This window comes from Patella vulgata, chromosome 8, assembly GCF_932274485.2.
Source record: "Patella vulgata chromosome 8, xgPatVulg1.2, whole genome shotgun sequence".
In the NCBI taxonomy this organism is placed as follows: Eukaryota; Metazoa; Mollusca; class Gastropoda; family Patellidae; genus Patella; species Patella vulgata.
This window is the reverse complement of record NC_065886.2, coordinates 45,416,361-45,434,319: the sequence shown is the minus strand read 5'-3', so window position 1 is coordinate 45,434,319 and position 17,959 is coordinate 45,416,361. Positions and strand designations below refer to the sequence as shown.

General features: G+C 36.4%; 1 protein-coding gene across 1 annotated transcript in view; it reads right to left on the bottom strand.

Moving 5' to 3' along the window:
- LOC126830760 (uncharacterized) overlaps window positions 1–17,959 on the bottom strand; it is a 109,080-nt gene that overhangs the window by 62,108 nt on the left and 29,013 nt on the right. Inside the window, exon 2 of the mRNA XM_050561160.2 lies at window positions 980–1,232. Within this exon, the coding sequence (XP_050417117.2) occupies window positions 980–1,232 (253 nt within the window). The remainder of the gene's footprint in view (window positions 1–979; window positions 1,233–17,959) is intronic.

Genomic DNA, 17,959 nt, shown 5'->3' with positions numbered 1-17,959 from the left:
TGTACAATGTCTGTGTTTTGTCTTGTCCACGTGTTTGTCTTCTGGGTCTCTAGCAAACTGTTATATAATCTGACCTCGGGCACGAGTCAACGTGGCCATACCAACCATATATATTTTTTAGAGTATCAATCGGACCTATACTATCCGTAGTGGTTTTAAGAGGAAACTTAAGCATGAATGATCATCATGAACATGTAGGCGGTGGGAACATAGAATGTCGCTCTGCTACTGTAACTTAAAGATGGAATCCTATCATCATCAGAACTATAATTACGCTACTTTCTGCTGAGTAATTTGATCTAAGTTGGAGAAAAGCTTGCTAACACTACGCTATACATTCGATCGTGCATTCTGATATATTTACGTCATATCCGGGAACGTACGTAGCTTTTGAAATCATCCCACTTTTCTGCTCCAATCGGGCTAATGAAGGTGGAGCTTAAGGTCAAATTAATGCATTATTAAGGGAGCAGTAAGACGATTCGTCATATATAATTTAAGGAGGACGACCTTGTGGGAATCATAAATAATACCAATTACGAGTAAGTGACAAATGTGCTAAAAAAATTCTTTAAATTATTTCCTTCAGACATGTCGAAGGAAAAACTTTATTTCAAGTTTCACACCTAATCTGTGACACTGGCACTGGCACGTCTCGAGACCAGGGTTAAAAGTTGCAGCACTAACATTACCAGAGTTTAATTGAAATTCACAACATGCTAAATTAGAAAAGAAACCCTCCCCTTGACGTCACTGGGGTGGGGGCGAATGGTTTTACGCGTGCTTGTTGGGTCAAGGAGTACGATCGCCTGTTCAGACTTGTGAGTATTCTCCGTGTCCCTCGTTTCCTTCCACAGCTAAAGACCCCTACGCGTAATTGAACTCTTGAAATAAATCTGAACCATATGTTAGCCCTGAAATGACGTAGGTTGGACATTAAATCCCCCCCCCTCTCTCTCTCTTTACCATTTGAACTCACCTCCACCATTTTTGGTCGCCATCGCGGGAAACTGTAAAACATTTCTTATTCCTACCACAAAACTACTGCACGTCAATAAATATTCCAAGTGTCGGTCCCACAAAGTTTGATCATATCGATCATAATGATTCTCTTCTGCTGGATCAGCTGCCAGATTACAGTCACTATCATATTTATTATCTTTGGTTAGTCCTTGGTCCGAATCTTGTAGATCCGTCTCTTGCGTCTGCTGTGTCATTAATGATGACAGCGTCTGAAAGAGAAAATACAAATTAATTTTATTGCTCGATTAGATTTATAAAGATAATGTTTTCTCTTATTAGAGTACAAAAAATGCATCAAATCAAATACTGTAGTAAATTAGAAATTTCGAGAAACTCATACTGGCATCCCACCCATCATACTTATAACTACCTAATGCTGTATGATCGAGATGATCGAGACTATACACCATGCCAACAGTTTCATAACGATGTCCGGTGATACATCCGGTCTGAAACCGATCACATATTGAATTAGGTCACTGCGATAATACGATGAAACTAAATTATCGACTGCAGCTAAAAATAGTGGCCGAACGGAAGGGCGGGTTTGGACGTGGGTGGAGGTCAAGAAGAACCTTGACTCGCGGGTCGCCGAAATTTTGTAAATAAGAATATGTGACACTTGCGGACCCGATATGGAGTCTGCAAACTCCCACTTTTCCATAGGCTACACAACAGTAAGTTAATTTGTTATAAGTTCCAAGTAATCTAATTGCTTTTCCATTACATCAAGAAGTGAAAATTAACTGACCGCGACAACAGTAACCGGCCAGTGACTTAAGAAAGAAAACTGTTAAGTCTGCACTGATTTCCATGGTAATGTACGTTATTTCCTATTCACCTCGTTCTTGCATTTATACAAGACATTACGTCGACAATTTCCTGTTGACTTTTGGAAATCATTAAAAATAAATCATACAAAGAGTTAAATCTGCCTATTACAGGTCCTTAGATTGTGTTCAAATGTTATATAAACTACTATTTAGACATTTATGCACACGGCAAGCCTTTAACCAACTCTCTGGGGTGCCGAGGTTCATATGGAATTTAAAAGAAAATAATGATAAAATGGATTATCGAAAAAAAAGTCTCGATTACCAAGTACCGTTGTCACGATAATGCACACTTTAGGCTACATCCGGTCAAACCTTCAAACACTCATAACTTGCTCGGAATAAAGCAATTTAAATGAAATTTTAAAAATAATCATTTTTCATTATCTGTTTTCGAACTATTATAACAGGAACAGTCAGTTCTTTATCTAAATCTTACATAATGTATCTTTAATTTATTGTAATCGGCTAATTCATGTTAACATTAACCAGACAGTAAAACGTAAGAGTGATAATATCTATTTTGGTTTTATTGACTTAGTTTATAAAAATGACACATTAGGCTAGTTTGCTGACTCTGTACATTAGTGGACACTGCTACAAGGAAGCAAGTTGCAAAAACAGGAACCCAGAATCAGTAGCTAAGGAATGGATATCTTAATGCTTCCTTTGTTTTAGTCAGCACAGATTTATAATAATGGTCGTATAATAATGGTGGTCAAATTGTCCCCAGACCGAACACAGGAAGATTATCCTATACTTTTGATACAAGGATTTTCCCACCCTTACAAAAGGACAAATAAAGTTGAAGTGAGCCCAACTAGAAGGATGACTGCCTTGGTCTTTTTTAAACCTACTGTTGCAAGGAGAACCAATGCAGCAGTAGAACAATACACATTTTCATTATTTAAATGTCAATAATATAGAGAGCGAGGATTAAAGGACAATATTGTTGTCAGTCATAATCACAGATGTGATAGAACTGGCTAAATATATTCCAAATATAATTTTAACACAGAGATCATTGCTACGGGAGATGTGTAACAAGCACGTGAAGAAACGGGAAGTGACGCCAAACATGACAAACACGAGTTATCCTTCTATGTATCTGACTGATGTAACGAGCAATAACAGACAAACGATCGAATTCCATTTCACTGATAATTCCGTTGAAGTTGAAACGTTATTATATGGCACGGTGAGAGGGTATCTCACAATTTAAAAATAGAATTGGCTGTCACTAGATAAGGGACAACGAGAAAAATATAGAAAAATCCCGTGCATTCCCCCGTTTGTATTCATTCTGTTCTTAATAAAAACATGGTAATGCACGGACTTTTTCTAATTTGTTCGTTATCTTTTATCTAATGACAGCCAATTCTTTTTTTGAATTGTCGGATATCCTCTCACCGTCTCATATACTAGCTTTTCATCTTCAATCGAATTATCAGTGAAATGAAATTCGATCGCGTGTCTGTTATCGCTCGTTGCTTCAATCAGTTATATAGTAGGATAACTCGTGTTTGGCATGTTTGTCGTCACTTCCCGTTTCTTCACGTGCTTGTTACACATCTCCCGTAGCAATGATCTCTGTGTTATTTGGGATGTATTTAACCAGTTCTATCACATATTTTATAATGACTGACACCAATATTGTCCCTTAAGACAAATAACTTAATTTAATGTTTTAACTTTGCGGATAGAAATAATTTATCACCGAGGCGTTGACTGACAATTCTACGATTCCCGAAAGTCTATATTTGCCATATATTTGCTTCTTAGTCAGTCAAGAATACGGTGCCTCGTGATCGAATGGGTACTTTTGTAAATCTACATAGTCATAAATACAAGGAATCGTCCTGGTAAAATGTAGAACATTAATCAGATTGTATAATACGAGCACTACTGTTAATCTATTTGCTTTTAAAACTGATAAGAATCGCTCGAAATGTAATTTATTTTTGTTTCCTTCTTTGCATGATCTCCTCTTTTACAGGAAATTGGAAGACATGGTGGTCCAGTGAGTCAGACGTTATCTCACTAACCAGGAGGTCCCCGGTTCAATCATGGTGTTAGCCATGAAAGTTACTAGAGATTCTTCGGCGTTGTTACTCCTTATTAGTGGAACACGACGGGCACGGGGGCGGCGACTGGAGGGGGCGGGGCTAGTAAGGAATTTCGTCCACGTCCCGTGTACATGTGAGTGTGCATGTTATTCGATGAAGAGTAGTGGGAAGATCTCCAAACCCCATTTCGTTTAGAGGAAATTACACAATCAGTTGCAACATAATCTGCATACACTCAAATAGGAAAGAGAAGAAATTGAAAAATGTATCTTGTAGCGCAAAAAATCGATGAGGATAACATTGTTCTATTATACACGTAATAAAGTATGGGGACAATGATTGTGATGAAAAGTCAGGTTTAGTTGTAGTCTGACATTATCATCATTCAATCGGCACATCGATATCTTTTATAAACAAATGAAATGGGGTTTAACGACTGTTCTGCTGATATATTTTATAAACAAAATGAAACAGGGTTTAAAGTCCGACTGTTTTGCTGATATCTTTTATAAAAACAATGAAACGGGGTTTAAAGTGAGGGACACGTTGCCCGTAAAGCGGCATTACGGTCCACTCTTACTTCGAATGCAAACTGTCAATGGTTCTCTTACCTGCACGCTAATGTGTACAGACGGGCCTCAGTTTTTCGTCCCATCCAAACAACTAGACACTATTCCTTGCCAGGCCCCTAAACTAGGGGGGACTTTCTCGGTCACCACCGAAATAGAACACGGGACCTGTTGGTTAGCGCGTGTGCATTGTAACATAAGGTCTGTCATTGAGTCAACTGGTGTGGTTTCGATTCCCCGGTTGTACGTGACAAGGAGTAGGCCGCTTTAAGGAGGGTTATTATTTGTCATTCATACTAAAAGTGATATCCTTTTTTTTCTGGATATAAAACTAAAATTGGTTGTTTCAGAGTCTGTCTTCTCTCCATATAGTAGATTATGTCACATAAACCAGACTTGTAGATATGGAAGTCTCGGTGGCTCTTTCATAACATTTCAGACGTTCTTTGTGGTTGTAGGGTGAAAGTTCGAATCCGATCCCCACCCTCCATTTCACATTTCCAGGTAATTAATGTATGTCGTAATCTCCCCCCCCCCTCCCCGCCCATTCATCAGACAGATTATAGAACGATAAAACGCCCGAGATACCTGATTGTCTGCGATATCATCCTGGGTAGCAACAGTTGTTAATCCCTGTCTTATTAATAGTACACGCAATTATGGTATGTCAGAAAACCCTCTTGGCTCCACATTTCATGTCTTTTTGGTTTTAGAATCATTATTGAGTGACCACCCTGGTCCTATCAGTCATACCAATTCCCAACAACATTTACGTTTCCTGGTAATTACTGTAAGTGGTAATCCCATATTTTGCGTAGCAACGTTATCGTTGTTTTTATTATGGCGGAACCAACAATAATAACGGAAGGAATTCAATATGTTAGCAAACATGTCATCCTATGAAAATGTCAGGACGTTCTGGGATCAATTGAATTTACAGACCAGTGATGTAAAGCTATTCCGTGAATCACCACTATGATGGATGGCTTCTATCATGTTTACTTTCACTAATTGTAATGATTACCCTTCAATCCACAGTTTCCCGGGTTTTTACTCACGTTTCTCGTCTGCTATTATCTGTGGCCGTCTGCTAGTCGAATGTTCAAAACGTGATTTGATTATTTTAATAGAAACGTAGGAATCTGACGGTGTACATATAATCAAAAGTGTCTTCACGTTAGCGGACCTTTGTGTGGCCAACTTGACATACTGTCATAAAGATGATCTAGTTAACACAGAATACAAGACCTCGACCACCCGTTAATGTTTCACAAGTATACAAAGGCAAACATTACTTCAAACAAATAACAATTGATTTTCTCAAGATTTGTTTATCTACGCGATTTTTATTGTACAATCTAACAATAGGATCTGGAACACATCACGCAACTAAGTAGTTGAGTTTTTCAAAACAGCAATAACATTGTATGAGTGAATCAATATTAATACAGATTTAATATGACAGAATCGTAACCAGGAAGTAATATCATTACATATATGAATATATAATGGTAAGCTGTCTAATGCCCTATAAATTAAGTCTATAAGTCCAGTTTGTGGGCTTATCTCTGTCAAATTTACTTGACAGTTTATACCAGTGAGGACACGTAGATGTAAAACCAATCTATACCCTTGGTAAATTCTACAAAACGCAATAAAACTATTATTGTAAATCACTTACTTTCCTGTGATCATGACTCAATGTTTGTAAGAACTGGGTCCAGGTGTAACCACCTCGACAATATGCTTTTAGATAAGCTTCCGCTCGTCAGACTTCAAACACTATGAAAATAGATGACTTATAATCCCTTTTAATTTATAATGGATTCTGTTTTTTTTTAATTACAGAACCTAAGCATACCTGATGGATAGGCAAAACATCAGTGAAACATGCTCAACCTTGTACCTTATAGACTATATTATATAATAGACCTATATTTTACAGACGTAGATATAATATGTTGATGGGGGGGTATTTTCACCCAGCGTGATCTTTTCATGTGCATTATTTAAAGCTGTATTTCTACTACGATTATTATTACCATTTTTTAATCGGAGGCGTCAATTGCATGAATCATGCAGCTTTATCATTTATCTTTTGTTGTTTCGCAAAGTATTTCATCGTGATAAATATATTTTTATGTCTGGAGCTGCGGTGGCTGAGAGAGTAAATATGGGGGATCAATCTTGGTGTAAACCGCGAAAGTTCCTTCCCCTCGTGTCAGCGGTACAGGTTGGAGGGCCTAGCAAGGAACAACGTCTAGTCGTTTGGATCGGAAAAGAACCCGTGACAACATTCTTTGCCAAATTTCCCCCATAGCATACTGTCGTGCAGAAGACAAAGTATGCTTTTATACTTTAAGGAAAAAGTGGCAAAATATAGGTCGTCATCAACAACCCTGCCGTCTAATCAAACTTTAACGTTATTCTGGTTTGTAGAGCATTACCAAAAACTGTGATCTCGTTGGCCTACAGACAACATCTTTAAGAAATTTGTAAATGTTGTATATCATGACCTTATTTCAATGATTTACTTGTTTATCGTGGAAACAAAAACATTAGCCACTCCTGTTACTGTAAATTTTAATTGAAATTTAGAAGGCAGTAGCTGTTATAATTGTTAATCACCACAACATAGTATGCGTCATAACTGTACTACGATAAGTTTGTTTTATGTAGACTAACGGTAATGTCTTTATAACGTTCTACGTTATTAGTATTTTTAAAAACATACATGAAACTTCAGACAACTTCTTCTAACAAATAGCCTTGGTTAACATATATTATGGTAATGGTAGGTGTGGTGCACAAGATAGGATATACTTATTCTAACGCAACACAACAATGCTTCAGTCAAGAATTTAGAAAAAGAAAACCACAACAAAGATTGTTGCTTAAACGAAGTTCGGTAAAAATGTTTTATGTTCAGAAAGCGAAACCGAACAAATTAACATTCCACCGAAGGATTTCACCAAAATGGTCACGAGAGTTGACTTGACCTACATGGATAATCTATATTATTATATTGCTATAAAATAAGAATATAGCAAATCCTAGGTTCAAAGTGTTAATGGCACCAGACTTCGAAGCATCAAAAAACGAGCAAAAAATTGATACTATACGGAAGCCATAAAGTTATATTATAAACGCTAATCGAACAGCCCACGGTGCCAATACATAATAATTGATATACAGTAAGTACACATAGTTGTTTAGTCGGTCTGGCTGTACTTTAGTTTCGTGAGAAATCAGCCTGAATGAAGTCGATGGGGCGTCATCCAAAAGGTTACTACCAGAACAAACATGAAACAAGTGCTCATTTATGAATCCACAACCCACAAATTATACCCAGAACAAAATGAAATAAGTGATCATTCATGAATCGACAACAAGTGATCATTTATGGATCGAAAACAACCATTTTGTTTCGAAATTTCGTTTTACTCTTCTTCCCTACACAGGAATCCGGAAGATTTGTTAAATAAGCCGCGTTCTAGTTGATGTTAGGGATAAGCCAATCAAGTCGAGTTCTTAGCGTGCGGTGCTCGGAACTGTGGGTTGAAATTCGCAGCGATAGAAAATGACTGGACTAATAAAGACGGCCGTGTAGTGTACTGTGAGGGACACGTTGCCCGGAAAGCGGCATTACGACCTACTCTTACTTCGAATGCAAACTGCCAATAGTTCTCTTACCTGCACGCTAATGTGTACAGACGGGCCTCAGTTTTTCGTTCCATCCAAACAACTAGACACTATTTCTTGCCAGGCCCCTTAACTAGGGGGGACTTTCTCAGTCATCACCGGAATAGAACACGGGACCTGATGGTTAGCGCGTGTGCATTGTATCACAAGGTCTGTCATTGAGTCAACTGGTGTGGTTTCGATTCCCCGGTTGTATGGCCGCTTTAAGGAGGGTTATTATTTGTCATTCATACTAAAAGTGATATCCTTTTTTTTCTGGATATAAAACTAAAATTGTTTATTTCAGAGTCTGTCTTCTCTCCATATAGTAGATTATGTAACATAAACCAGACTTGTAGATATGGAAGTCTCGGTGGCTCTTTCATAACGTTTTTTGTGGTTGTAGGGTGAAAGTTATAACCCGATCCCCACCCTCCATTCCGCATTCCAGGTAATCAATGTATGCCGTAATCTCCCCTCGCCCCGTCATCAGACAGGTTATAGAACGGTTGTTAACCCCTATCTTATTAATAGCACACGCAATATACCCTTAGCAAAAAGTCCTACAGAATAGCAGTGTAGAATTCTATAGAAAATCTATAGAGTTTTTTGGGGGCGTGTCCCGTGTTCTATAGGATAAAATTCTATAGTATTCTACAGAATTTTGGGGGCCTGTAGGAAATAACGGCCCCAAATATTCTACATTTTCTGTAGCGCACATCCTATAGTTTTTCCTACAGATTTATGGCAAAATTTCTATAGGAAAATAATATAGTATTCTATAGGTTTTTTATTGCACTTTCTGTAGGAAATTCTACAGTTATGTATAGGATTGAATACTGTAGTATTCTGTAGTTTGGAAATTGGGCCACTATAGTTTTCTGTAGGAATGGGTACTATAGAATTCTATAGACTTTTTTTTATTAAATCTTATTTTGGGAATAAATATAGTTGGCCCATGATTTCTTCTAAATTGATAAGCTTATTTTTCTCTCATGGATTCTTCTAAATTGATAAGCTCATTTTTTCTCTCATGGATTAATCTGAATTCTGTTGATGATTCACCAGCCGGAACCATGAAAAGTTCTTTTCTTGGTAAAACTGAAATATAGGGAAAAGAATAGGTAATAAAGTTAAATAAATAACAAAATCACATAAATCTTATCTAATTAAAGTAATTTAATATTATTGTTAAGAAAGTAATAAAGTATACTTATCTTTCTATCTTTAATCGACTCTGTGAAAAAACACCACCATTCTCTTCAGTTTCTTGTTAATACTAAAGTTGTCATACACTGAATTTTTGAATTTTAAATTCAGCCAATGGCCAAACAGATTTCAAGAGGGTACATTGGCTGTTAATTATAATTTGTCGACAGGTATTCACGGTTGACAGAATCTGAGTACAGAATCTGCTATAGTCAATAAAATCTAAATAAACTGTGTCTTTATTTCATTGACTTCTGAAGAAAAATTTATTATCTGATATTTTTGTTGTGAACATCTACATTTACTGGCATTTTTTGGAGGATGGGGTGGGGATTTCCTTGAGTGTCAACATGTATCACTATTTCATTCATATTATATACACAATTTTATACTTTATATTTTATTTTTCGTGGTAAGCTTATTTTAGTTTGTCATTTGGTATCACAATAAATTAAGGAAAACTGCATCCAGGAAAATTATGTTGGAAAAGTTTACATTATTCACACAAGTGAATCACTAAATTCTATTGTAAACTATAGTATGAATAAAAGACATCGCTAATTTATGAAATCTGTAGAATAGAACATTGTTTCTACAATATTATGTAGGAAACTATAGTAGGCTATTTGTTAAAATGGTTTAAGTACAGTATACATATAAATTCTTAGTTTTCAACAGAATGTCATAGACAACTATAGGAATATACTACTGACTTGAGACAATAAGTTAGTTCTATACAAAACTATAGTTTTTACCACTAAATCTATAGGAATCACAGCTGACATGAGAATACAAGTTAGTTCTATAGCAAACTATAGTTTTTAGCACAAAGGCTATAGAAAACTGAAGGATTACTCAACTGACTCGAGGATACAAGTTAGTTCTACAGAAAACTATTGCAGCACCAATGAATCTGTAGGTTTATTTTTTTCCCAATAGTTTCTTACAGTATTCTATAGAATTCTATAGGAAATTACACTTGGAAAATATTCATCTACCAATCCTACACAAAACTATAGTACATGTTTTTGAAATACAGAATGATTTCGTTTTCCTGCAGCATTCTATAGCATTCTATAGAATCCCACAAACTTCTATAGAAACGTGTACTTTTTCTATAGGACTTTTTCATAAGGGTATGGTATGTAAGAAAACCCTCTTGGCTCCACTTTTCATGTCTTTTTGGTTTTAGAATCATCATTGAGTGACCACCCTGGTTCTATCAGTCATTACCAATACCCAACAACATTTACGTTTCCTGGTAATTACTGTTAGTGGTAATCCCATATTTTGCGTAGCAACGTTATCGTTGTTTTTATTATGGCGGAACCAACAATAATAACGGAAGGAATTCAATATGTTAGCAAACATGTCATCCTATGAAAATGTCAGGACGTTCTGGGATCCATTGAATTTACAGACCAGTGATGTAAAGCTATTCCGTGAATCACCACTATGATGGATGGCTTCTATCATGTTTACTTTCACTAATTGTAATGATTACCCTTCAATCCACAGTTTCCCGGGTTTTTACTCACGTTTCTCGTCTGCTATTATCTGTGGCCGTCTGCTAGTCGAATGTTCAAAACGTGATTTGATTATTTTAATAGAAACGTAGGAATCTGACGGTGTACATATAATCAAAAGTGTCTTCACGTTAACATGACCAACCTATTTAGCAGACCTCTGTGTGGCCAACTTGACGTTCTGTCATAAAAATGATATAGTTAACACAGAATACAAGACCTCGAACACCCGTTAATGTTTCACAAGTATACAAAGGCAAACATTACTTCAAACAAATAACAATTGATTTTCTTAAATTTGTTTATCTACGCGATTTTTATTGTACAATCTAACAATAGGATCTGGAACATTTCACGCAACTAAGTAGTTGAGTTTTTCAAAACAGCAATAACATTGTATGAGTGAATCAATATTAATACAGATTTAATATGACAGAATCGTAACCCGGAAGTAATATCATTACATATATGGATATATAATGGTAAGCTGTCTAATGCCCTATAAATTAAGTCTATAAGTCCAGTTTGTGGGCTTATCTCTAGCTAAAATTTACTTGACAGTTTACACAGTGAGGACACGTAGATGTAAAACCAATCTATACACTTGGTAAATTGTACAAAACGCAATAAAACTATTATTGTAAATCACTTACTTTCCTGTGATCATGACTCAATGTTTGTAAGAACTGGGTACAGGTGTAACCACCTCGACAATATGCTTTTAAGTAAGCTTCCGCTCGTCAGACTTCAAACACTATGAAAATAGATGAGTTAAAATCCCCTTTAATTTATAATGGAATCTGTTTTTTTTTTAATTACAGAACTTAAGCATACCTGATGGATAGGCAAAACATCAGTGAAACATGCTCAACCTTGTACCTAATAGACTATATTATATAATAGACCTATATTTTACAGACGTAGGTATAATATGTTGATGGGGGGTTATTTTCACCCAGCGTGATCTGTTCATGTGCATTATTTAAAGCTGTACTTCTACTACGATTATTATTACTATTTTTTAATCGAAGGCGTTAATTGCATGAATCATGCAGCTTTATCTTTTGTGTTTTCGCAAAGTATTTCATCGTCATAAATATATTTTTATGTCTAGAGCTGCGGTGGCTGAGAGAGCAAATATCGGGAAACAATCCTGGTGTAGGCCGCGAAAAATCCTCGCCGACGCCCAATCCCCCCTCCCCCTCGTGTCAGCGTTGCAGGGCGGAGCGTCTAGCAAAGAACGGCGTCTATCGTTCGGATCGGAAACGAACCCGTTACAACATTCTCGTCCAAATTTTTCCCATAGCACACTGTCGTGCAGAAGACAAAGTATGCTTTTATACTTTAAGGAAAGAGTGGCAAAATATAGGTCGTCATCAACAACTCTGCCGTCTAATCAAACTTTAACTTAATTCTGATTTGTAGAGCATTACCAAAAAATGTGATCTCCTTGGCCTACATACAACATCTTTAAGAAATGTGTAAATGTTGTATATCATGATCTTCAATGATTTACTTGTTTATCGTGGAAACTAAAACATTAGCCACTCCTGTTACTGTAAATTTTAATTGAAATTTAGAAGGCAGTAGTTGTTATAATTTAACTGATTTAAATCTTATAGCATTTTAAATTAAACTCAAATTAAAAGGATACTTTCTCTGTATATAAAGGTCCATAACACCGTAGGTGTTCTGTTAAACCTGGAATTCAACAATTAGCATTGTTTATGTATGCACTTTAAGGACAGGGTTAATCACCACAACATAGTATGCGTCATAACTGTACTACGATAAGTTTGTTTTATGTAGACTAACGGTAATGTCTTTATAACGTTCTACGTTATTAGTATTTTTAAAATCATACATGAAACTTCAGCCAACTTCTTCTAACAAATAGCCTTGGTTAACATATATTATGGTAATGGTAGGTGTGGTGCACGAGATAGGATATACTTATTCTAACGCAACACAACAATGCTTCATTCAAGAATTTAGATACAAAAACAAAAACAAAGATTGTTGCTAAAACGAAGTTCGGTAAAGATGTTTTATGTTCAGAAAGCGAAACCGAACAAATTAACATTCCATCCAAGGATTTTACCAAAATGGTCACGAGAGTTGACTTGACCTACATGGATAAGCTATATTATTATATTGCTATAAAATAAGAATATAGCAAATCCTAGGTTCAAAAAACGAGCAAAAAATTAATACTATACGGAAGCCATAAAGTTATATTATAAACGCTAATGGAACAGCCCACGGTGCCAATACATAATAATTAATATACAGTAAGTGCACATAGTTGTTTAGTGGGTCTGGCTGTTCTTTAGTTTCGTGAGAAATCAGCCTGAAGGTTACTACCAGAACAAACACGAAACAAGTGCTCATTTATGAATCGTCAACCAAAAGATTGTACCCAGAACAAAATGAAATAAGTGATCATTTATGAATCGACAACAGAAAGGTTATACTGAGTACAAACATCAAACAAGTGATCATTTATGGATCGGAAACAAATATTACGTTTCTAAATTTCTTTTCCCTTTCTTCACTATACAGGGATCCGGAAGATTTGTTAAATAAGTCGCGTTCTAGTTGATGTGAGGAATTAGCTAATCAAAGAACCTGTTAAGTCGAGTTCTTAGCGTGTGTTGCGCTGAACTGTGGGTTGAAATTCGCAGCGATAGAAAACATATCAAAGCACAACTTGTATTTCCGAATACCCACTTAAAACACCGATTACCGGCCAGATCTTGATGTGGTGGAGGCCATCGAAAGTATAAGAAAGAAACGAAATATAGATCTGTATTTTAATCAGATTGATCCAAAACCAGAAGGTTATACCGAGAACAAAAATGGAACAAGTTATCATATGGATCGATAACCGAAAGGTTATACTCTTAGCAAACATGAACAAGTTGTCATTTATGGATCGACAATCAAAGGATTATACTTCGAACAGACATGAACACGTAATCATTTATGGAGAGACAATCAAAAGGTTATATTTAGGAAAACATGAAATATTTATGAAGTGACATAATATGTACCTTCACGTGTCTGAAATTGACAAAATTCTGAACGTTTCAGTTTAAGAGATTTTTCACCTTAAAGTTCTTCCATAATCCTTGAAAATCTCCATTCGAATACTATAATGTATATATCTATCTATATATATATTTGTGACTGTCGTTTGTCTGTCTGTCTGTCTGTCTGTTCGGGGTTGGCGGCTACACTAGGTCTGCCCCGAGTCTGAAATTTGGGGTATAGGGGTAGCTCGGATTGGGGAGTAACATAGGCCAGGTGGCGTTAGTCTACCACTTCCGGTTTCGGAGTTATGACCCCCGAGCGAAGCCGGTCTGTTCGGGATTGGCGGCTACACTAGGTCTGCCCCGAGTCTGAAATTTAGGGTATAGGGTTAGCTCGGACCGGGGAGTAACATAGGCCAGGTGGCGTTAGTCTACCACTTCCGGTTTCGGAGTTATGACCCCGAGCGAAGTCTGTATGTTCGGGGTTGGCGGCTACATCTGCCCCGAGTCTGAAATTTGGGGTCTAGGGGAAGCTCGGACCGGGGAGTAACACAGGCCAGGTGGCGTTAGTCTACCACTTCCGGTTTCGGAGTTATGACCCCCGAGCGAAGCCGGTCTGTTCGAGGTTGGCGGCTACACAAGGTCTGCCCCGACTCTGAAGTTTGGAGTATAGGGGTAGCTCGGACCGGGGAGTAACATGGCGTTAGTCTACCACTTCCGGTTTCGGAGTTATGACCCCCGAGCGAAGTCTGTATGTTCGGGGTTGGCGGCTACACTAGGTCTGCCCCGAGTCTGAAATTTGGGATATTGAGGTAGCTCGGACCGGGGAGTAATATAGGCCAGATGGCGTTAGTCTACCACTTCCGGTTTCGGAGTTATGACCCCCGAGCGAAGCCGGTCTGTTCGGGGTTGGCGGCTACATTAGGTCTGCCCCGAGTCTGAAATTTGGGGTATAGGAGTAGCTCGGACCGGGGAGTAACATAGGCCAGGTGGCGTTAGTCTACCACTTCCGGTTTCGGAGTTATGACCCCCGAGCGAAGCCGGGTATCCTGCTAGTAATATATAATACAATTTTGTTGACTAAAATACATTTCTTTTGAAGTAACCTATCTGTTTGTGACTGATTCATAATTATGTTTAATATGTTTTTCCTGGCATAATAAATATAATTTATAATCTACGGTTACGTAGGCTATTAAGGACAAAAATAATATATAAAGAAAAGTTATACGATATTGTTGTGGGTTATATTTTTAGTTACTCATATACGATATAAAATAGTATTATTCCCAGTAATTATTGCCCGCCATTTTTATGGTCTCAAGTTATTATCGTTCGAACTTCAGGAAATCGCACCATAAAACGAGAGTCTTTTCTTGCTAATGGGAAAAGATTTATGAATATATCATATGACGCATGTAAACGTCGTGACATTTTAAAGCTGAATATCTTTGAATATTTTCTGTGTGTCAGTAACTAACTTTAGTAAGGTTAACTCTATTTATTGATAAAGTTTACCTATAACTGACTTGTTTCATTATCCAACTTTGTCATAAATCTAACAGTATTAAGTTAAAACAAGTACTATCATACAATAGAACCGGGACCGAGCATGACGTCATATCCACCATCTTGCAATTATGACGCCATATCAAAAATCGACCCCAAGGAAATGAAATGAAATGAAATGGGGTTTAACGTCCTACTGTTCTGATCCGAACTGGGCTAATTTGAAGACGGGCATATTCCATACAGTGTGCTATGAGGTAAATTTTGCCAGGACAGCGGCACTACGACCTACTCTTATATCGAATTCCAACTGGATGAACTTTCTCGGCCAATGTAGGGATCGAACACCCGACCTCCGACCCCAAAGAAGACGAAAAACATGAACAGTAAGAAGGTAGGGCCCAGATGCTGGTCAATAAAATTAAGGGTGAAAGTGTCTCCAACAGTTAGAATACTTAAATTCAAGGAAACTTTCTTAAATCGGTATTCATTTGAAATGTTATAGTTGAAAATACCCCTTGGTTCACTAATGCATCTGTACACCTGTTATAACAGGTATTTAAACATACCTACCACGACTACCTTGATTACTATGAAATGATTAATTAAATGGAGTGTTAGACGATCAACAACCGGTACAGGTAGCACAAAATAAATGCATCAACTTATTATAAATAAATAATTAAAATTATTTATATGGCGGCCAGGAATAAATACTTTACATGCGTTGATGAACATATGTTGTTATCTAAAGTGCATACATCATTATGCTTCATAATTTATGGATTGTAAAAGTTAAAGAGCGAGTTCATCAATAAAACACTTCGATGTTTATAAAAATAAATTAATAATCAATAAAAGTTGAAAGAACCAAGAACAAGGGCGAAAAACATAGGCTATTGACATTGTGTGACATTGATAGTCCACAACGTCAACTTTTGTTCTCCGTAGATGATTGTTCATACATTAAACACAGTTGGACTAGCTAACCGCGCCCCTTTAAATACACGTTGTCTATTCAAAATAATATAAAATTCAACTTATTATCAAAATTCATGCCCACCATATAACTGCAATAAATCCATAAGTGTTCACCAGAAGTGAAAAGATTTTCCCTTACGTCTTTACATGCCACCCAAATTGCACTTGTTGCAACTTCGTTTACGAGTAGTTTAATTAGTATTTAAATAAAACGATGAAAAGCTGGCTTACATACCGTGTAGATTAGACTGACAGCTAGTGAAGTACCTGATAGAAGAATTCGCACTTATTAACATGGGATTATTATATCCATATGAATATCACAGCATAAAACGTAATCCAACGCAAATTCATTAAAAGGGTTAAAGAGTAATCAGTCAATCTGTCCTTGAACACTAGATTCCTTAAAGTAACTTATTTAAACAGTAAGCATAATAATTATATATACATGTACATTCTAAGTTGCTATTACAAATCAAAACACCGTATCAAAGATATATATAATGCAATATATAACACCGAAATATTCACTATTGGCAAATAAATCTTGGCATATTTAATTGACTTTTCCTTATTTTATCCACAGTATATTTTATCGAAGTCTTTCTATTTATCCCAATGATATATACGGAACAAGAACTGCATTAAAACATTCATTCCTGAAACACCTTGACCATTACTTAGTACACTACACGCTATATTCTGTACGGTGGTTATACTGTTGCTATCACTGAGTATATTTGAAAAGCTTCTTCTCGTGTCGACTAATCCAAGACAATATATTGGCGATTTCTGCAGCAATACCGTGATAGCCACAAACTAATTGTTTTCACGATCGGCCTTTGATACATAATCTCGTTATGCTTCTTTGTGCAGCTTTTATCCTCTAGTTAACGACTTTGAAGTTTGTACTCATTTAAATGAAATCTCAGTAAAACACCAACGCAGTTACTTTGTGTGATTGCAGATACCGACAGAATCTCGGTTTTCGAATATAACAATCCCAGATGAATTTCATTTCAAATAACAAAAGCTTAATGAATTACAACAAGAACGTGATACGACAGAATCGAGGTTCTTGGATATAATATTACAACCCCAAAAGAATTTCACTGCAAATATCCATTAATTATCTGTAGGATTGGCTGGACTAATATCGTCTTAAGCCTGGATTTTCCTATTAGCTTTGAAAGTTACCTCACAAATAAATCTTTAATGCGCGCTAATCACTGTTATAGAGGGTACAATTATTTGAGAACCGTTAGGTCATTCACCCGATAAACAAATTACACTTTGATCTGAAAATACTGTAAATTTCAAAGAGACAATGTTTTTACCATGAAGGATCAGAGCAAAATGTTTTATTTATAACTGGCATTGAGGGAAACGGATAAAATTGAAAATGAAATTTTTAATCAGGATTCGTATTAATAAATATTTACTATATTATTTGTTTTGAAAGAAGTACTATTAAATGTTGAATCTGTTAATGGAATTTACAGTCTTCTTTTGTAACAGTCAATATACCAA